At 49.4% G+C, this 22239-nt stretch overlaps 1 protein-coding gene across 1 annotated transcript in view; it reads left to right on the forward strand.

Annotated features, from left to right (window-relative positions):
- The window catches only part of LRRC1 (leucine rich repeat containing 1), a 579559-nt gene extending 558110 nt beyond the window's left edge, over positions 1 to 21449 (forward strand). Inside the window, exons 13-14 of the mRNA XM_085610853.1 lie at positions 3920 to 4056; positions 20236 to 21449. Coding sequence (XP_085466979.1) covers positions 3920 to 4056; positions 20236 to 20394 — 296 coding nt within the window. The 3' untranslated portion in view covers positions 20395 to 21449. The remainder of the gene's footprint in view (positions 1 to 3919; positions 4057 to 20235) is intronic.
- The last annotated feature ends 790 nt before the right edge of the window (positions 21450 to 22239 follow it).

A 22239-nucleotide genomic window follows, 5' to 3' on the forward strand; every position in this document is an offset into this window, starting at 1 on the left:
GTACAGCTGTGCCCTAATTTCCCCGGGCACCACTGTGCCCTTGGAGCCCCTCTCCGGGACTCTACTTGTGCCAATAGGAAAATGCCCCTGAAGTAAAAATGGCACTCACAGGGCTGCTGGAGCACTCAACACTGCTCCACTTTCAGCCCCCTGTACCGGGACACCTCTTGTGCCCCTGGCGACATGCATCAAAGAGCCCCAAATCACCGGGGCTCTCTGCAGGACTGCTCCTGTCTTCCGATGGCAGGGAGGAAGGCACCGAAAATGTGCCTAGAGCGGCCGCGCTCCCAAGGACTCTCCCGATCTTCTCCACAAGGCGGGGGGCGGGAATGGAGCTCGCAAGGCTCCCGGCTCTTCTGTGGACGCGGGGCTTCCCTCCCTGATACGGGTGCCTCGCCTCACTTCGGGCATCGTGTTGCCTGACTTCCTCTCCGGCCGCGCTGCAATTGGCAGCCTCCAGCCGGCTGGTCACATCCGCGTCCTGGCCCTGCCCGCAGTCAGGTGGCACTTGCCTGACTTCCGCATCGCATTCACGGTGCGGCGCTCCTCTCCTCCGGCATCAATGTGGGGTGGGCTCCGGCTTTAAATATACACGCCAATGCAGGGTGGGCACCCGCTTCTTCAAGAATGCATAAAAGCAGGGTGGGCTCCCGTCAAAGGTGCACAAGCGCGGGGTGGGCTCCCACCAAGCAAGCAGTGCAAAATGCGGGGTAGGCTCCCGCTGCTCTTTCCCACAGCACGGGGGAGTCCCCACGCTGGGATTCCCCCTGTAGACTCTGCAGCAGCGCGCTGCAAGGCATGCACGCTTCTCTTCCCCTCCTGGAATACGGTTGTAGCGCTCACGAGGCACTAAGCCCCAAAGCTCAGAGCACAACTGGGAAGCAGCCAGAAATCTAACATCCTGGGTGCTGGGGATACCCCAGCAGGGTGCAGCCAGGCAGGCCAGAACGCAGGGACCTCCAAGAGTCATCAGCTGGGTCCCACGGTTGTTCCTCTTGGCAGGGCGTCCCCTCCTGTCCCAGTAAGCACAAGCACACCATTTTCATGGGGTCACAGCCCCAATATTTATACCAACATTTTTCTTTGTCTGCCCTGGCACAGGGCTTGCGGGGAGCACTTTGTTTACAGGGCTCTTCTTCCCCCTTTGTCAGGTGGGGGCTCGTCATCAGACACACCACAGGGGGCGGAGCCAGCATTCACATAGGCAGGCGCAGACCTATTCAGGGTCAGGGGACTACTCCACCCACTACTTCAAATACAGATGCCGTATTCAGCCTAGCGCTGACTCACCCTGCCCCTCCTGGAGCCACACACACCTCAACAGCCCCTGCCACTCAAAAGCCAGACATGCAATCCACATCAGGCAGGCAGACACATAGCACACAGAAATGCCAACTTCTAAAAGTGGCATTTCTAAAATCGGTATAAAAAATCTATGCACACCATTGCCTAGCATTTATTATCACTATTCCAAATATACAAAACTTGACCACACTGTTCCTCTCATATCAGGAATTACCTCTGAAACACTCATCAGGGAATCCCCAATGTATTCCTATGGGAAGGCAGCCTCACAGTAGTGAGAAACCAAAATGGCTGTTTGTCACTTCCAGGACATGTCACACACTTAAGGTACGTGTCGTACCTTTTACCTACAATGCACCCTGCACATAGGGCTAGCTAGGGCCTACCTTAGGGGTGACTGACATGTAGTAAAAGGGGGGTCACATACAATGCACACACTTTAGGTGCCGCGTCACAGCGGCAGTAACACTGCGCGCACAGGCCCTGCAATTGCAGAGGCCTGAGATAGGTTTGAAAGGCTACTTTGGTGGGTGGCGCAATCAGCGCTGCAAGCCCACCAGTAGCATTTAATTTACCAGCCCCGGGTATATGAGATACCATTTTACAAGAGACTGACAGGTAATTTAAATATGCCAAACTGTTGTAGACCAATCTTACCATGTTTACCACAGAGAGCACACACACTGTACACTGAACAGCAGTGCTAAAGTGCTCAGAGTCCTAAAACCACCAACACCATGTCAGAAAAAAGTCTAGGAGAAAGGCAAAAAGTTTAGGGATGACCCTGCAAAAAGGGCCAAGTCCAACACCCACCTTTTGGCAATGCCCCAAACATACGTGATATTGGGAGGCCGTGCTGAAGAACATTAATGAGATATTTGACACAGACATTATCTCATTCCCAAGCTGTCCTGCTAGGCCTCCCTAACGCCCTCACATGCCCACTTCGCTCCCCCAGAGGGAAGGCCATTGCAGCGGCATTGTGCACCGTCAAATAAGCCATCCCTGCAAAATGGGGCACAGACTCCACCCCAGACCTTGGAGACTGGGTCCACAGCCTGAGACATAGACCTCAAACTAGCCCAATTTGACTTTTAGGAGCTTACCTGCCTGCAGTATCTTCAAATTCGTATTCTCCTTGAAAATGACATCATGAATCCTCCCCCCCACCCATATGGAATGAACATTGTGGCTTAGCCGTTGGCTGGATTTGTGCCCGTCAGATGCCATACCAGCAAGAACTTTGACAACACCATGATGGAGACAACCCCCTTCCCTCGTCCTATTTGTGTTTTACCTCACCAGCAGATGGTTGTGGGTGAGCAAATATGTTCTTATTTCATTTTTTTGAAATACCAATAAACCAGATTTGAACCACAAAAGTGCAAGTTACCTTTGTGAATCAAACCCAATATCTTTAGGTCAATATTATTAAAAATTTGATGACATGGTAGAACACAACAGACCAAACCACCACCACCCACCCACCACACCATTGCTTAACTGACCTAAAAGGGGATACTGTTGATTCTAACCAGGCACAGTCTATACGGTGCTTCTAACTCAAGCCAGGCAATTCACACACCAATCCTTCAAATGACACGCACACATTGGTAAAAATCTCTGGCTACACGCACTAAACAACCACACATACGCAAAACATTAACTGCACCCACTCTAAGAAAAATGCAACTCAAACAAAAACACAGACTCCAGTTTGTCAGAATCAACAGGGAGTGAAGGTACTTGAACCCAACAGTCCTTTTAAAACCATAGTTTAAGTAAGACAGAGGTGTAAAAATCTATGGTGATATAATATAACATTACCTCTTGGTAGGCAGCCTGAGTGCTTACAGCAGCTCTAGGGTGTAAGGTCCTCACATCCTTTAACTCCCTCGCTCGGCCAGATGGTGTTTTCGAAAAGCATCCCATCTTTATATTCCGCTCTAGCCCAGTCCTCCTTCCACAGTGGTGTCTGTAAAACTCAGCTGTGACCCTCATTTGCTTGTTTTCAAGTGAATCACCTTTTCTTTCTGTGTGGATTATGAATTCCCCAGCGTATTGTTGGAAGTCAATCTTTTGTTTATCTTATATTCCGATCCTTGGTCTACATTGACAGTTTTGAACCTCTGGTCTCTGCCACATTTGCATGGCCTTTTTAGAACTGTTAATAATTCTGTGCATGTGCTAGTAATGTACCCAAAATAGTTTTCTCTCTTTTCAATATGTCAGATTTATCCTATTGCTATGATTCCTTGGTTTCATTTGTTACTTCTATGCAAGGTTGATGAAGAATACAATTATCTTTCTTTGCGTACTTCGCTCTTTTCGCCTCAAATCACCAGGTAGTCTGATAAGGCATTTTGGATAAATCTCAGTTGTTTGCTTTGTGTGCTTTTCCGTATCAAACTAAAAGAATCTTGCAATTGTGTGTAAAGTGTGCACTGTAACAGTGCCCACTTAATTTTATGATAAACTTGTGAAAGGTTTCACAGTATATAGCTTTGTTGGCCTTAAATCGGTATATTATGCTGTATTTCTGAATTACCGTTAGCAATAAAAAAAACCTGCCTGCTAAACCTGTTCTCCCGTTTATGTTGTTTGCTGATCACAGATAACCTGCCACGATGTGGAGGGTTTGAGAGCTTGGTAAATGACGTGTCAGACGACACCTGGAATGACCGTGCAGTAAACAGAATCAGTGCCATCCGCTTTTTAGAAGATGAAAAGGATGATGAAGACGATGATAAGGTAATATATTCTTTAATAGAAAAACAAACAGCATAACTGTCTGCAAATGTTCAAAAACACTGCACCACTATTTTATTATTCATGTGACTTTGATGCCAGTGTGCACCAAAAAGTGGAGTCTCTTTGAAATGCCCTAGATTAGGTAAAACACAAAAAAACTAAGCCTGGGCGGAGTTGGAGCTCCGCCAGCAGCGGAGTGCGCCAGATAGATGCCATTTGCGGTGATTTTCAGTGCCAGGTGCTTTTCTGCACTGTGCAATCATTGCAAACGGCACCATGCACAGTGCAAGCGGGCGCTGCTTCCTTTCTGCCGCTCGAGTAGATTTTTACTTGAGCCGCCACTTTCTCAACGCGAACAGACGGTTTCTCAACGCGAGCGGTCGTGAGCATACGCGACCACTCGCAATGAGAAATTTGACCGCCTGCGTTGAGAAATCTTGCCGGGAGGTTTATTTTCCACACTTGCACTCGCCAACTTGATGTTGACGATCGCGAACGAGGAAAAATCTCGCCGGGAGGAGGATTTTCCTCGCTTGCCAACTTGACATTGACAAACGCGAGCGAGGGAAAAAACTTGGCTACGCAAAGTGGGGTTTTTCGGAACTCCGCAAGCACTGCACAATGCGGAGTGCGGAAAACTCTGCAGGTTCACTGCCCAGGCATTGCGGTATCTATCATACTGAGCAGCTGCATGGGTTAGCCTACTCCTCCCTGTGCTCCATAAGAAGCATCGGAACTAGGGATGTAGCGGGGTAAGTAAAAAGAAGGTAATTTAGACTATTGGTGCTGATGTTATTTGTGCCAACTTACATCACTTGCTTCCATGACTTGTAGAGTGCAAATTTCGTTTGCTACTTATTTGCATTGATGCGGACTGACTGTGCAAATGTTGTTTAAGGGGTGTTGTGTATAAAATGTGCGCAAAAAATATTTAGGTGTGTTAATTCCTGTTTTAATCACTGTGGCACAAAAACACACATAGAATCCTGTCAAAATATAATTTGCAATGCTGTGCTTTTCTCCCTCCCCCATGATATCAATTCAGAGGTCTTGACATTTATTTTTTTAGTCTGCCTTTTTTAGTCTCGTTTTAATGAAATCATACATATAATATACTTAAAGAGCCTTTCAGTCACCTTGCTTCATCCATTGGTCCGCGCACTACAGCATACAGCATGGGACAATGGGTCAGCCTATGTAAGCCACTGGTCAACTTCACTTTTAGTCACTACATTTTGTACACTGTGTATGGAGGTGCTTGAGTTATACTAATCTGAAGGTGGTGTGTAAATTATCAATGACCATTATTTCTATAACTTTAGAATTTCTAATCTTTGTGTAGTTTCAACTGGGTTTGTATAGAAAGAATAAATAGAGTTTTCCTTAGTATCACCTATCATTAACCTCTGGTTTTTCATTAAATTTCAATTTTTTATTTTTAAATAAAAATGTGTTTTAAATTGTAGAGTCTAGTGGATTGTCATTAAGTGGAGTGTTGATTAAAGTGGATGAGAGTGTCGATTTTGCAGCCTGGAGGAGAGCCTTCCAACTGTCCACCTTCCAGTTCCTTTTTGCAATGTGCAGTTTTCCTATGGCTATCCATAGCTCTCCTTATTAATTGGGCGTTTCCCTGTTTTAAGTTCTCAAGTAGGGATTTTTTGGCTTTCCTGCAATCCGAGGTGTACCAAGGATTGCCTTTTGATTTCATTTTGTAATTTTGTTTAGATTTCTTTCTTCTAGCTCAGGTGCGAAAAGATTCTAACTTTATGACCAACAGTTGGTGCATTGCAGTTGCATTTGTGGAGGTTCCACTTGTTTATACGTAGGGACCTACTACCTCAGCAAATGCCTTGTAGATATTGGTCATGGTCTCTATGTTGTCTTTAATGCAATGCTATTTAACCACTCTACGGTTGTTTCCTATTATGGGCTGGGCTTTTGGCAAGCTTATTGTGGATAGCTGGTTCCTTGTTGCGGAGCCTGTTACTTCTAGGCAAGGAAGGTGATGGTCACTGACATCTCTTGCATCTATCTTATAGCTCAAGATCGTAATCCAGCTGTGCATAATTTAGTCTATTCTGGATTGTGAGCTACCCCGTTACAATATATTTAAGGTGCAATTATCACACCCAATATTGGGCACCCTTCCATTGCACGCCCTTGGGTTGTGTTCTGTGGTAAAATGCATTATTTGTACTTCAGCATTAGTACACGGTTTTGACAGTCCAGCTTCTAGGTGGGGCAGCACCTTGGCCATATCCTCTGCCTCTGTTAACATTTCTAGGCTATTTAATGGTTCGTATGTGCAATTGAAATCACCACATACGATTACTGTGTGATGTGGGTTTAGACAATCCAGGGCGCTACCTAGAGAATCAATAATCTGAGAGTTTAAGTTTTGCCTAGCTGGTCTATTGTACACATTAACAAATTAGCTTTATTGTTAGTATTCGTATCTAGGTATACTGCAAGTATATCAGGTGACTCTGTAGTGTAGATTCTAGTTCCTAATCCCAGGGTTATTTTAACCCATATTACAAGCCCCCTGATGTTCTGCCTCTGTGATGGAATAACGTTTTTATAGTATGTTTTATGTCCTAATTTATACGGGAGAGACAATAGCCATGTCTCCTGGTAGAGGAAGAGATCACATTTCTCAATGTAGTTATGCCAGTCTATATCCTTTAGTTTTTGTTTTAAGTCTGCAACATTCCATGAGACTATGGCTAAAGATGTGTATCCTTTTATCGGTGCTTTGTGGGTTTTAAGCGATCCTTCTGGGTTTTGTTCTACATCTCTAATTCCATTTATTTCATCATTAGTTTGTATTTTAATTAGTAAACAATACCAAAAAAAAAAATCCAATAAGTAGAACAGGAGTTATGAATTTTTAAAGATTAAATCAAATTATAGTGCTTGGAGTCATAAAGTTCCAACCGGGGATATCTGGCCGCGATAAACAGGGGTAAATCCAAAGTTCAGGCCTACTGCGATGCAGGACAGGCTGGATACAGGACTCGCACAGGTTCCGCTGAAAAAATACCTTGGAACAGAGAAGGGGCGAAGCATTGTCGTATATCTTGTTAATGCAGGTGATGTCTGTTAGAATCCGGTCAGTTGATGAAGGCTTCATCGATGAACCCCTTGGCGATGCATTGTCGTTGAGCCACACGGTCCATCAAGGCAATGATATTGATTGGCAGCCGCGTCGAAGGGCAATACCTCCGTTCCGATCGGTGAAGTTATCGATGCGTCGGTTTTGATCTAGCCGCACAGAAGTAATCACCTTTCAAGAGCCCAGGACTAGTTTGGCCCCACTTGGCACTGCAGGACTCACAGATGGCTCACAGGTGCTGTTGCGGGGTTGACAAAAGTTTTTGATGGCCCTGAGACTTCAGAACTGGGGGGGGGGGGGAGCCAGTAAAGCCTTTGTGGGTTCAAGTGAGAAGGGTCCAGTCCTTGTTCTCAGCAGGGCAGAGATCAGCTGGCAGGAGGGCAGCACAGAAAAGCAGTTCTTTCAGAGCAGCAATCGAGCAGAGTGGCACTCCTTGTAGTACAGCAGTCTTTACTACTGGAAGAGTTCTTCACAGGTCCAGTAGTGTACTCTCTTGGTATAGTCAAAGGAGGAGGGGTGTGCGGCCTCCCTCTCCAAGCTTTGTTAGGCCTTGTGGACCACATCTTGCAGGACCATTTCGGGGTAGGGGAGGCCTCGCAACCCCCCTACCCGAGTGGTTATCGGCCCCAGGTCCACTTATTTAAATAAAGGCGAGTGGAGAGGCGTGGCTACGAGCGTCAAGATGGCGGTCGCACCTTAGGTGTGCTCCGGACCCCTCCGTCATCCGCTCGGCCATCTGTGTACCTCCCTGCTATCTGGCATCGTGGGAATCGTTGCTAGAGGGCCGCCGGGGCTCCGCATTTGAATTTGGTGGCGTCCTGGAGTGGTGTGTGCGGCCCTGGTCTCCCCGGCCCGCCGCGGGGCATTTCCAAAATGGCGGCCTCCGCCGCGTAGATCTTGCGCCTGCAGTGACCCGCTGCCCTGGACTGTCTGTGGCTGAGTTCTCCTGCGGTCTTTGACTGGTCCGAGCACCCCCCTCCCCCCGTAGGATTGGGGCATTCTGTGGTTGGTGTCCGCACATTGCGAACGGACGGTGAATTCGGCCGTCAGTCGGGCGGCAAAACAGCGTACCTGTGGCGCCTGGTGGTCCGCGGCGCTCCTGCCTGGGGCCGGCTGCTCCTCCGTGGTGGATCCGGCTCTGCCTATTGTGGGTCGGCTCGACAAGGGCCCTTGCACCTGCTGTCGGGGCCCGAGGGAGCCAGCGTAATGTTCCTGGGGACGCCGGTGCTCTCCTGGTTGATCCTGTAGCCGGGGCCTGGCCAGGTGAACGCTGGAGGCTGCCGCTTGTGGTGCCCCCTGCTGGGCTGGGGGTGAAGATCGCTGTTGCCGCATGGTTTCCGGCGCTGAGGGCCTCTGTCTACGGTCCGCTTGTGTGACGTCGCTGTCCCGGATGCGGGCCCAGCGAGATGCAGCTGCTGGACCTGCCGGTGAGTCGCGCTTGAACCCCAGGGGCCTGGTCTGTAGGCCTGGATGCCGTGGTGCCCCATTGCCTCGCAGCGGTGAAATTGTTGAGCTGGGGCCTGGACTGATCACGCTTGGCGCCGCGGGCCCCTTCGTGTCTTGGGGACGGCCTGAGGCAGGCGGAGATGAGTCTTGGAGGAACAAAGCTGTGTGGTCTGCTGCGGAGGTGCTCCTTCGCTGCCCCCCCCCTCCTGGGCCTGGGTGGACTGCTCCGGCGGCGCAGGCCTCCGCCTGCGGTGGGACCCTTTGGGGTTGCGGTCCTTCGCGGAAGGTCATCACCGGTGCCCTTGGATGCCTGCTGGGAGCGGGCCTTCCTTCCTCGCCAGTCCCGGGGCCCAAGCAACGCTCCTGGAGGTGGAGAGCCAGCGGAGGCTGCATGGGGGAGAACTGCACGCTTTCTGATTGCCCCTGTTGTGCCTGAGGCCTGTGCTGCTGCGGCGGGCTCTGCTGGCGGTCGGTGGGAGGTCAGCGGCAGGTGGCGAGCTCTTGCGCCTTGGACTGGTGTTAAGGAGTGGGGGTGTAGTGGCATCTGGGTATGGGTGGAGGATTCGGCCGTCGGGCGGCAGGCGGGTGTGGGGTTCCGGTTAGCACGGCTTTCCTCCCTCCACTCCAAATCCTCCCCCTCTCCGGCCACGCCTCCCCTGTGACCTATGTTGGAGGTGAACTGACCCGGCTGGGCCTCTCCTCCCCAGGCCTGGCGCTGCCCACTATTGTGCTTTCGTGGTCACCTGCCATATCAGTCATGGAGCTGCTGCCATTCCTGCGGACGTAGTGTGTGGTCCAGAGTGGGCCTCGGCCGGAGGGCCCTTGAGATCCCGTTCCTCCCCAGGGACCAGAAATGGGTAGGTCGGACAGGTCAACGAAGGTCCCCGCTACCCAGACCAAAATGGATCGCTTCACAACCCCGGATGGGGGGGGCTACTGGGGGAGTGGCGGGGCAGGAGGCTCCTCTGTCTGCTGAACTGGCCACTATCCTTCAAGCCATCCACACGTCCCAGACCTCGGTGGAGGGCAAAATCGCACAAGTACGAGTGGATGTGACTCTTATCAGGCAGGACCTCCGCAACGCGAACGCCCAGATTAAAGAAGCTGAGTCCAGGATCTCATCTGTGGAAGATGATGTGCAGCACCTTAAGGGGCAGGTGGCCCGTCTTCAGTCCCAGACTCAGGAGTTGCACCGCCGGGCGGAGGATGCGGAAAACAGGTCCAGACGCAATAACCTCCGCCTGGTGGGCATTTCCGGAGGGACCTGAACAGGGTTGTACAGTGGAGTTCCTGGAGAAGTGGCTGAGGTCTTAGGTTTCCGAGGGATCCCTTTCCCCTTGGTTTGCGATTGAGCGGGCCCACCGGTCCCTATGCCCCAAGCCGATGCCGGGTGCTCCTGCCCACCCAATCATAATGCGGGTTCTTAATTTCAAGGACCGGGACATCATACTGTCTGAAGCCCGGAAGCAACAGCGGCCCCTTCATGAAAACTCCACCATTATGATCTTGCCAGATTACACTTGGGAGGTCCAGGGCCAACGTCGCTCCTTCGGAGAGGTCAAGCAGAAGTTGAGGGCACTTAACATCCAGTATCGGCTTCTCTTCCCGGCTCGCCTGCGGGTGGTATTTGAGAACAAGACACTGTTTTTCGACAGCCCGAGGGAGGCATGGACCTGGGTGACGGAGGAGCGCGCCCTGCGGGATGCAGGTCGTGCCCCGGGCGGGGGTGCAGCGGGGGGCGGGCTCGGCCGCACTGCTCCCTCCGCCCCTCAGCCCCCACGTAATCGTTCCCGTAGGTGCCGTAACCGGAGGCGGGCCCGCTCGGACTCCCCGCCGGGTCACACACAGCAGTCCCCCCCGGGTCGAGGGGGGGGGGGGGAGCGTCGACCGTGAGGCGCTCTGGTTCATCGGGCCGAATGGACGACGGTGGGGTTGCCTTAGCGATTGACCTTGCGGATACGGACCTCCCTTGTAGCCCGATGCTGTTGAGGGACCCTGCTTGAGCCGGTCTCTGCCTGCCGGGCCTTGCTCCGCGGCCGGAGGCGGCGTGCTGTCTCAGAACTGTTCCTAACTTCCCGATGGTCTTTGTAAACATGCATCCGCTCACGAGGAGGGATCCTCCACGCTTCCCTATTCCCAGGTGTTTTAGTTTGGTTGTTCGCCCGGTGCATTGGGTGTTGTTTAGTTGAGGGTCGACAGATGCTTCTGTTCCTGAAGTGTAGGGTGGAGGTGAGGGGGGGGGGGGGGGGGTTTGGGAGAGTTTTTCCCTGTATGTTGTCCTGTTGTTTGTAGATTTTTGTTTCAGCTACCACGGAATGTCACATGTTGCCAGTGGGAGGAATGGGTGTCACCCCGTACTCCATGATCGCACACACCTCCGCGGGATCCCAAGCGCGTTTGTAAACCCTCAGCCACGCGCTCCGCGTCACCCTAGAAACACCTACCATGATAGATAACGCTTCTCTCCACGTGTTGTCGTGGAATGTCAATGGTCTGCTGGACCGGCACAAACGCACAGCGGTCTTACGGTACGCACAGCATCTCCACACTGACATCCTGATGCTTCAAGAAACCCACCTTATGGGTAACTGCTGTCCCTTCTTGCCTCGCTATGGCTACGATAGTGTATGGCACTCCGGCTTCTCCAGGGGGTCACGAGGAGTTGCCATCCTCCTAAGGTGTACACTGCCCTTTGTCCTCTCCCAAGTGGTACATGAACCTCAAGGCTCGTCTGTGACAGTGTGCGGATCGTTGGCCGGTTCCCCCCCTCACGCTCATGTCGGTGTATGCCCCCCCTCCATGCTCGTGCCCACACTTGCGCACACCACTGCCCTGCTACACAACGTGCCCGCTGGCAACATGGTCATTGCAGGAGACTTCAATGCGATCTCAGCCCCGGCCCTTGACACAACGGGGCCTCTATCTGCTGCCCGGGCGGCGAGTGCGAAACAACTGCAAAACTGGTCTGAGTCCCTGGGGCTTTGTGATGCTTGGCGCATATGGCATCCACGCAGCATCCAATTCACGCTTACCTCTGCGGCTCACCGCACCCAGGCGCGCATAGATCCGATCTTTGTCCCCGCGACTGACTGTTCTCTGATTGTTGAAGTCCGCATCCTCCCTAGAGGCATTTCCGATCACTCCCCGGTACTCCTTAGCTCAGGGGCCCCCCTGCTCGCGGCCCACCAAACATGGAGGATGAACGCCTGGTTTCTTCAGGATAAAGATTTTAGGCAGGAGGTGGGGAAGGAACTCCTACGATACTTTGCCACCAACGAGGGCTCGGTAGCCTCTCTGGGAGGCAGGAAAGGCGAGCATATGGGGCTTCACCAAACGGCAGCTTAGGGTCCAGAGGCAGTCGCAGCTGCAGGAGATTTCCTCCAAGGAAGCGCAGGCACTTCGCCTGGAACAGTTACTATCCACGGCAGAGGACGCCGCCCAGGCCCGACACTTAGCACTCATCCGGGATGAGATCAAACAACTATCCCTGGATGCAGCCAAGCTCCTCTGGAGGTCCTCGGTCGCACGAGTCTATGGTTGGGGGGACAAGAATGGCGCGATCTTGCACAGGTTGGCCACATATCCCAGGGCGAATCGTATCATTCCAGAGGTAGTGGACGAGATGGGAGCGGTGCAGCGTGCTCCCGTGACGATGGCAAACACCTTTGCGGCATATTATCGGAGGCTGTATACAGCGAAACCGTGGAAAGAGGTTCCTTTCCGCTGGAAAAGGATATTGCCACCATTGTAGTTCTACCGAAATCCTAGCCTCCCTCCCGACTATGTGCAGAGTACCGCCCCATATCCCTCCTTAACACCGAAATTAAACTTTACGCTACCATTTTTGCCCAACGGCTGAAACCCTATTTGGCCCTACTGGTCCATCCGGATCAATGCGGGTTCATGCCTCAGCGTGAGACCCGTCACTGCCTCAGAAGGCTGCAGCTGGCCCTGGCACATCGGCACCTGCTCACCCCTTACTTGGCGCTCCTGTCCATAGACTTCGAAAAAACTTTCGACTCGGTGGACTGGACGTACTTGCAGGGCGTGCTGATCGAGATGGGGTTCGGGCCCCACTTTTGTTCCCTGCTCCGGGTCCTGTACGCTCATCCGAGAGCGCGAGTACTGGTCAACGGGGTGTTGTCGGAAGCCTTCTCCCATCGCCAGGGGCACTAGGCAGGGATGTCCCCTCTCCCCATTATTATTTGCCCTGGCGATGGAGCCCTTGGCATCCCTGGTGTGGGCGGAGGAGCGTCGTGATGGATGGGAGTGGGCCCATACGGCCGCGGACAAGATTGCACTATACGCGGACGATGTCCTTGTCTTCCTGTCCGACCCAGCCTCTTCCGGGCAACACTGCCTCCAGATCTTGCAAGCATTCGAGCAGGCCTCGGGGCTGTAGCTAAACCCAGGGAAGTCAGTACTGGTCCCCCTGCATCTCTCTAGAGTGCTTCGATTGGCAGTCTACCATACCACTACGGTGGCAGTCTTTTAATTATATCTGGGGTTCTGGGTTGCCCTTCTTCCCAGCTGGGCTGGTCCCTTAATGTGGCCCGGTTAGTCAAGAAGACCTTCTTAAATGGAAAATGTTGCCTCTGAACCACCTGGGGAGGGTGGCCCTGTTTAAAATGATGATCCTCCCCAGGTTCCATTACGTCCTACAGAACACCCCCTTTTGTTTTTCCAGGGCATGGTTCAGGGAACTGGACAGTATAATCACCAAGTTTCTCTGGAGCGGAGGACGAGCCCACGTGGCTCTGTCGACTTGTCAGATTCCCTCTTACGATGGAGTCATGGGGATGACGCACCTATATCTGTATTTCCTGGCGGTGCGTCATTCACGACTGGTTCACTGGGGGCTGGTCGGATCCAGCATACAGGCTTGAACTGAGCGAACTGGGGTTCGTGGGCATCCAGGCCATGATGTATGTGGGGCCCATCCCGACCCGACTGCCGGATGTGACTCGCTCTGTGTTCTTGGCCTGGCGGGCAGCGCTCTGTCACACCAGATGGACGGGGAAGTTAACCCAATGTACTCCCCTCTGGCATGGGGCTTGGCTCCGGGAGGTTAGTGGATTGCGGGGGTTTAGAACCTGGGACCTTATTGGTATCTTCTAGCTAGGGAATGTCTGGGTAAGGCGCCATATGCTGTCCTTCCAGGAGCTCCGAAATCGCTACTCCCTACATTCATCTCAGTTTTATAAATATCTGCAACTGAGACATGCCCTCCACATGAATATTACGGTTGACACAAGGCTACCTGAATACAGCCCCACAGAGGCCCAAACGATGTTGAGAGACTTGAGGGATCAATGGGTGGGCCCCCTTAACTAGGTGGACTGGTGCGATGCTCTCATGGCCCCCAGACTAATCACCGTCTCCGCCAAACTCAAGCTGGTTCAGCTCCACTATTTACATGCTGTGTACCTCACTCCCATGCGCTTGTATAGAGCGGGCTTGCGCCCGGATGCGGCATGTGCGAGATGTAACCACACCCCAGCCGACGTCCTCCATATGGTCTGGTTGTGCCCCCGCTTGGGCCAGTTCTGGGGATCCATTGAAGTGGAGCTAACGGAGGTATTGGGATGGGAGGTTCCTCCCGACCCACGTCACTCGTGGCTGGGGATCACTGATGTGCTGGATGGGTCCAGGAATGATAAGTTGTTTTTCAACACAGCTGTGATGGTGGCCAAGCGGGACATTGCGGCGGCCTGGATAAGCCCTGACCCACCCACCCTGGAGAGGTGGCGAAGAGGGGTGGACTGGTACGCGACCCAAGAGAAAGCCCTTTATAAAGCTAAGGGGTGCGTTAAGAAATACCACATAGTGTGGGGAAAGTGGTTGGGGAATGTGGAGGGTCCTGCTTAATCTGGTTTCAAATTCTGTCTATGTACTTTTACGGGGATAGTGATTGGGGGGTGCAATGAATGTGCGAATGAACTCAAATTTGTGATTTCCGTTTATCGGCTGAATTGTTCCTATGTTTTTAAAACCAATAAAAATTTGCTTATCAAATAAAATAAAGGCGAGTGGGCACGTGTGGACCCCTCCCCCCAGCTGATTTCAGCCCCAGGGACCCCATTCCTGGGGTAATTTGTCGAAGGGCGGCACGCAGCTCCCCTTCACAAGCCAACTTCGACCCGGGGGACCTCATCCCCCAGGGCCTGGTGTTCATTTTAGTGGGAGAGGAGTACTAGGCATCCCTCTCTGGGCCAGTTTCGGTCCGCGTGGACCCCATCCCGCGGGGCTCAGTGATATTTGCTGCAGGAGAGGGGCATGCGGCCCCTCACTCCGGGGAGCCGGCTATATTTTATTGGCGAGAGGAGGGCCAACGGTGCCACTCCTCCGTCCGATTTCAGCCCCAGAGCCCCCATCCCTGGCACACATTTTAGGGGGAGGGGGGGCAAAAAAACCCTTCTCAGTTCTGTTTTTGACCATGGGGACCCTATCCCCTGGGGCCTAGCGACCTGTTTACGGAAGGCACAAAGCCCCTGTCCTTGGGACTTTTTTTTAGCCCTGGGGACCCCATTCCCTTGACCCAGCATCATTTGCAGGGAAGTGAGGCAGGCTGCTCACCTCCAAGCTGATTTTGGGGCCCATGGTAAATTTTAGGGGAATGGGGGTAACGTTCAGCCTCCCTGGGGTGGGGTGTAATTTTTAGGGAGGACGGGGCACACAGCACCCCGGGCCGATTTCGGTCCGGGATCCTAATAATGGGGCCCTGTGACATTTTGTAAGAGCAATGGGGGCATGCAGGCTCCTTCCCCACACCGATTTCGGCCCATGGACACCATCCCTTGGGGCCTGGCAAGATTTTGCCGGGGGAGGGTGTCAGGCGGCCCCCCTCCCACAACAAAATGTTACCGGGCCAGAGGATGAGCATTGTTCTGTCCCACAGGGAGCAGCTCCTAATGCTGCTTCCTGCGGGCAGGAGCGATATTTTGATGTGTTTACCTGCTCGCTTCAATGCGGGCAGGGAAACCGATCAAAAGTCTGCTCCCAGCTGGTGGGAGCATTTTTGAAGCTACCACCTGCTGGGAGTGGACTTGGTGTTTACTCTCACTTGGTGGTAGTTATGAAAATGCTTCCACCAAGCAAGAGTATGCACAGGTTTCCCTGCCCGTGCCACTGTGGGAGGGAACCTGTTCCGTCCCTGCGGTGGCCTTCCTGGGATATAGCATCGGAGCCGAACCCGGGGGATGGGATCCCCAGAGTCAATAATGCCTCGGGGAGTGGCCCCCCCACTCCCTTAAAATAATCTGCCCCGGAGGTGGGCTCCCCGGGGCCTTTGGAGGCTCGGAGAGAGGGCCATGTGCCCCACCTTCCCATTTTACATATTTCGACCCCCACGGGTGGGCGGGCTCCCTGAGGCTTGTAATGGCTCGGGGAGGGGGGCCTTCCCATAGAAACTACGTTCGGCCCTAGGGATGGTCTCCCCAGGGCCTCTGATGGCTCTGGGAGGGGGGTGCGTCACTCCTCCCCATAAACAAGATTTCTAGCTCTGGGGTGGGCTCCCCGGGGAATCTGGAGACTCGGGGAGAGGGTCCATGCAGCACACATCTTCATATTGAATACAGCACCATGGGCTCCTCGGGGCATATAGTTTATAAATGTTGCCCTGACTCCATTTTGGTTTTTTTGCATTTTGTTTTTCAATCTTGCGAGAATCTCGTGGGATTGCAGCATTTTTTACTGAGTTTTTTTCTTCTTTTTTTCTTTTCAGCTCCATGAGTTTCCCTCTGGGTCTCCCCCATGGGACCTAGGGGGTCAAGATATCCCTACCCTGCCCCCATATATCCTTTTTTTTATATATAACTTTAGGACTGGGGGCAAGTCTCTGAGTACTGTAATGGCTTTCAGCAACATTTGTCATGTTGCTGGCAACCAATCAGAGCAGCGATCGCCTTTGCAGGAGTCGGACTCCAGCGAGAGCAAGATGGCCTAATGGAAATAAAGCTCACTGGACCAGTCAGAATGCTCTATTTTTAAGTTGATGTTCCTGCAAGAGTCTCGAGACACTTGCGTACCCAACTGCCCAAATTTACAATTAATTTCTGCTCTAAATTTCTCAAAAACTACAAAACGGATTTACACCAAATCATCAAAAGCCCAATCTGCAGACCAAGATCTAGCTTCCTGACAAATTTGGTGTAATCCTGTTCTGCAGTTTTTGATGTAACCTTGTTTAAGGAAGTCCAGGGAAAATGCATGGGGATTTTGTGTTTTGGGACCCCCCATTTTTCTCTGCCCCTGCTTGATTAATCACCCCAAAACTTTCCAAGAATGAACTTGGGTATAGGAACTTTTGCTTTGGAAAGTTTTGGAAAGATTCATCAAAATGGTCCCCAAGTTATTAGCAAACCCAAAAAACGCTCTTTCTGTGGAAAAGCAGACCTAAATATTATCTAGGTAATAGTTAGATATATATAGAAATATTTTCTCCGATATTGATGCAGGCTCAAATTAGCAGAAAAATAGACCATAGAATTCAAAGTTGTTTCAAACATGGTGCACCAAAATTACAGTGGCCCAGAGCCCCTCAAATTCTTAAGATGACACTGTGTTGATCGAACACTGTTAGCAGCTCTGTGCTTTTAAAAATAAAATGTTAAAATCTACTTGTTTAACTGGATGAATTTAACTGAATTAATCTAAAACTCCAACATTGATGATGGTGTAAATGAACGCACAGTATTGCAGACAGTGGTTTGCCCGTATTTAGTAGTATGGTAACTCTGTGTTTTCCATACAAGAAGCAGGGTATATCATGCATACACTGTAATATTCACAGGCCCATGTTGCAGAATAATGCTTTTCATAGAGAAAAATCAAACAATTAAAAATAAAAATCTCACCAAAAGACGGAGCGCAAATTGGTTGTAAATTCGTACACATCCAATCTAAACAGTAGTTATTAAAGGGTTTGTAGCCAATAGCAGAATATAAATTCTAAAGTAAGTTTACCAATGGTGTTGGAACTCTTATGCGGCCTTCATGTTGGTGAAATAGTCTGTGTTGTAGCAAATGAGCAACACCTGTTAGGCTGCAGAACGGTGACCGAATTGTATGTGTCCATTACTGCATTTTGGAGCTAATGTTCCTAAATAAATTAATCAAGCATGCTATGCTAGGGTACTACCTTTTTACACAGATCACTTTTTCCATCAAACTGAGCTCTTGAAATGGGTTCTAAATTTGCATTAGGCATCCAGCTTTACTCCTTCCAGGACATATAAAGTTTGCACCTGGAATAAAGTTAAACCAGACCTACTTGCCCACCAGCACTCAATCTCACAGCCCGACTTTACAGATGAATTGGAAGCTGCTAGTCCTCTTTATACCACATGGCCCAATACTGCTGCCACCAAACTAGCCCCCGAAAGATGCATACACTTGAAACGTTCCCTCCCCACAACACCGTGTTACTCTGATGCGCTCAGAGCCCCAAAATACCATAAGCATCAAGAACAAATTTGGAGGAGAAACTTTAGTCACCAAGGTTATAAATCACTTTTAACTAAAAAAAAAAAAAAGAAAGAAAGAAAATATTACATGGACCGGATCAGTCTAGCCAAAAACTATTCAAAGGAACAGGCTGTAAATGGGATGCAGGGAACTGCATTAACTCTGCTGTGATCCTTTCTCACCGGCAGAAAACATGTGATTGCCTTGGGTTTGTTGGTTTCTGAGGCCTTTCTCTCTTCCCTGCGGGGTCCCACAGCTTGATGTTTTTCAATATTTGTGTCCTCTATCGCCATCCTGATAAGATCATTAGGCTTCTTGCTCACTTCTTATGCAGACAATACACAGATTGTGGTCGATCTCTAACCAGGACTCTGACACAGAATACAGATTCTGTAACCGTATGAGGGTGGTTAGCACTTGGATGAACAAAAATTGTATGCAAAAATAATATCATCCTCACTCCAAAGTGCTCATAGCAACAAAGTCGATTTTTGGGAGGGACTTTACTACAATGGGGGGGGAAGTGAAATTTGCAATTTCTCTATTCCTAGGGCATATAAAACATCTTTTATAAGGACCCTACTTATAATTACATGACCCCCTAACCCCCCTCCACCGGGACACCCATGGGAGACCCTGGGGGTACCTAATATCTCCTTGTGTTTGCCCTAAGTTGGCAGGGTATCACTTGCTCACTTTGCCACTGATTCAAGCTAGCCTGGCTGATGAGGGGTGTTACCCCCAAACCGGTCCCAGGATGCTTGTTTCCTGTTCAGGGAAGACCTGGCTTGGCAGTTCGGGACGGACTTTTCCCATGAGGCACAGGGTCAAGACTGATTTGTATATAGCTGGGTCTGAACTGATATGGCGAAGTGAGCTGAAGAACGATTATTTATTCAACCCAGATCTGTGACTAGAGGAGTGTCTGAAAAGTTTCAGGACTCTGTCCATCTCCTTGTGTTTGCTTTGTTCGCCCTAAGTTGGCAGGGTATGCCCAGACGTGGATCCCTTGCTCACTTTGCCACTGGATTCAAGCTAGCCTAGCTGATGAGGGGGGGTTACCCTGAAACCGGTCCCAGGATGCTTGTTTCCTGTTCAAGGAAGACCTGGCTCGGCAGTTTGGGCTGTACTGTTCCCATGAGGCACAGGGTCAAGACTGATTTGAATATAGCTGGGTCTGGACTAAGGTGGCGAAGTGAGCTAAAGAACGATGATGGATTCAACACAGATCTGTGACTGGGAGTGAGTGTCTGCAAAGTTTCAGCGCTCCGTCAATCATCTCCTTGTGTTTGCTTTGGTACTTAATTTGTAGATTATTCCTTTTTAAGTGCCCCTGCCACCAAAGTAAAGTTTAGACACAATTTACATTTAAAAGAGGTGCTGCAGAGCAGGACTGCTTTTAAAATGACCTCAGTCACTCAGCAGTACACTTATGCAAGTGTAACAAAGCCTGCTGCCAAGGACCCCTATTATGTACTAGGTCTTATAGGTAGTTTCAATCCCCCTGCCCGATATTCTACTAAGTACTCATAAGGTAGGTCATGCCAATTATAGGTGAATCCTGATGCATGTGTGTGTTTTCTTTTGTTTTCAACAAAGCACTGGCCTGGGCCTGTCAACAGAGCCCAGCGACACTCGGTCAGTTTCCACCAGTATCCTTCAGCCAAAATTTGGGGTGCTCGGGGCACACAGGATGACTTTGCAACACGTTACACAAGTAAAGTTTTCCGCCCCAATATATCATGCTTTTGAGCTCTCCAAACGGCACCCTCATTATGGAGGGAGTTCTTAAAATAATGTGAGTGTTTCCTCTACTAATGCCTGTGTTCTTTCCTCTGTGTGCCCTTGTCCACACGCTGTGATATCAATTTGAGTTTATGGGAAGCTATAACACGCAGGTTTCTATGGTATACTAATAACATTACAAAATGTGTTTTATCTAGAAATAACTAGACTTTTAAAAAAAGTCTTTTCACATCAATTTTTGGGTGGCAAGTAAAGAATTTTCCGTATTAATTCGTTGGTTTGAAGTTTTACATTATGTCCCAGAATTAGTGAGTTTCGTTGTTGTAGTTTTGTTAAATAGTGATGCTGCTTGTACGAACAAAAGTAACGTTTTGTTATTAATTCATCTTTTTTGTTTGTTTTTATAGGGGACACTTTTGAGGAAAGCCACTCCACACCCCGGAGAATTAAAAACCATGAAAAAAACGGTGGAGAATTTACGGAATGATCTAAATGCTGCTAAAGGACTGGATTCTAACAAAAACGAGGTCAATAATCTCCTTGACAGAGTGACCACGTCTGTGTAGACATTTTACCTCTACGTCTTACCTCCCGTGTCTTCCCCGGTGTGAAACCTTGACTTTCCTCCAGAGACCTCCGTTCTAAGCCCTTACATCATTACCTAGCACATGCTTCACCATCTCCTTGTTGCTCATGTTGGAAGGTGCTGCTCACTGGAAGAAAGTGCCTTATTTCAGCCAGTCATTGCACCCGTAATTTTGTGTACATTGAACATATGGTTTTAGCTCTCTTACGTTTTAACACGTAGGGTGCGCTATTGTGTAGCAATAGAGTGCCAATTTCTTGATTTACACACAAAGGACGTAGGGATATTTTTTAGCCAAATATTTTTGAACGTACCACTGGCAAATAATATAGTTTTATGTGAATTTTTTTTACTCTTTGGCAGCTCGAATGGTGTAAATTTTAAAATTTTGTATAGGACTTTCATAACTGAATACGACGTATTTCATATTTTAATTTTTATCATGAAAACGGTACAGATTGGAGTGTGTGTGGGATAGAAAGCTGTGTTTCATGGAAAGTTCGACAGGATTCATTTGTGTATGTGCCACCCAGTTGTGCCTTATTTGTTGTATGTCTAAAAGATCATGATTGGCAGCTTTGTGCAGTAACACGAGGTAAAACTGAGGGGCCTTTTTAGATATATGTACAGTTTTAACGTCAGCCGAAGATAAAGTAATTGTTTTAAATAAATTAATTTGAATTCAGGAGCATATCAATTCTCACTCTATTTCAGCTTATAAATTGCTTACGTCCATAATGTTTCTTCATACGTTACTTCAGCACCGGCTTAAATTCATGACGAAAGGAGGAACTGATATGATAGTGTTGGAATCGGTGAAGGAGGGTTCTTTCCTCTCTTCTAAAAGGAAACCTTCCTCCTCTTTCAAATATACCACTCGCCCATCCTAGGAACTGAATCCTATGTTTGGAGGCTGGTTTAGGTATTCAGAGTGATAGTACCACATGCTGCAGAGAAAACCGTATTCTCGAACATGCATCTTGAAGGTTTTATATTCCCAATATAAAACCACAATAAAAAAATGTAACTCCTAAAGCCTACAGTAGCATTTGTTGGACTATAAGAATTGCCTCTTGATGTAGTGGGTCACCGTATTGTCAAGCGTAAGCCTAGTCATAGTGTGTTGAAGAAAGCAGAGTTTCCTTAGTGCTAAGAAGTGGCACACATCATATATTTGAGTTATCATTTATGTACACTTTTCTTGTTCAGTCCCTCTTCCATTTTAATGCAAACTTAGTAAAATTCGATCACTCTTAAATGTCGAGGACTAATGTCTGTATGTGAATTGTACATTTGAAGAAGACTGAGCTGTTTTGGTAAAAATTGGGGTTGAGGATGTGGGTCTGTTAAATGTTGAATTAGCCTTGATTGTAGTTTTGATTTGTTTTATTTAAAGGAAAAGAAATGACAGTACCAATCTGCGCAAATTTGCACATGATGCACATTGTGACTATGCTTTTGAATAAATTGTGTAAAAAATGTCAGACTTTCTTAGAAAATGTTGAAATGTGCTGCTGGTAGGTTGTAGCACTTCAGAGATTACTCCTACTATGATCTTAAATTTCTGCCCACTACTACCTTGTCTTCTCCGTACTAGATACTTGTTCCTGGTAATACAGTATGACTACACCATTCTGCTCATTCCAACGCAGTGCTTCCCTACCCAATGTCCTAAGCGCGTCTATGGGGATATTCCTAACCTACCTCCAGTCTTTTTCCACCTCTACGGTTGCTCCTAACTGTGCGAACCTTTGAATGCTGTGAATTCTGGGTCACCTCCTACTTTGTTCAACTTATTTGGAAGCTTCGTCTGTTACTTGTTTTT

This window comes from Triturus cristatus, chromosome 6 (assembly GCF_964204655.1).
Source record: "Triturus cristatus chromosome 6, aTriCri1.1, whole genome shotgun sequence".
Classification (NCBI taxonomy): Eukaryota; Metazoa; Chordata; class Amphibia; order Caudata; family Salamandridae; genus Triturus; species Triturus cristatus.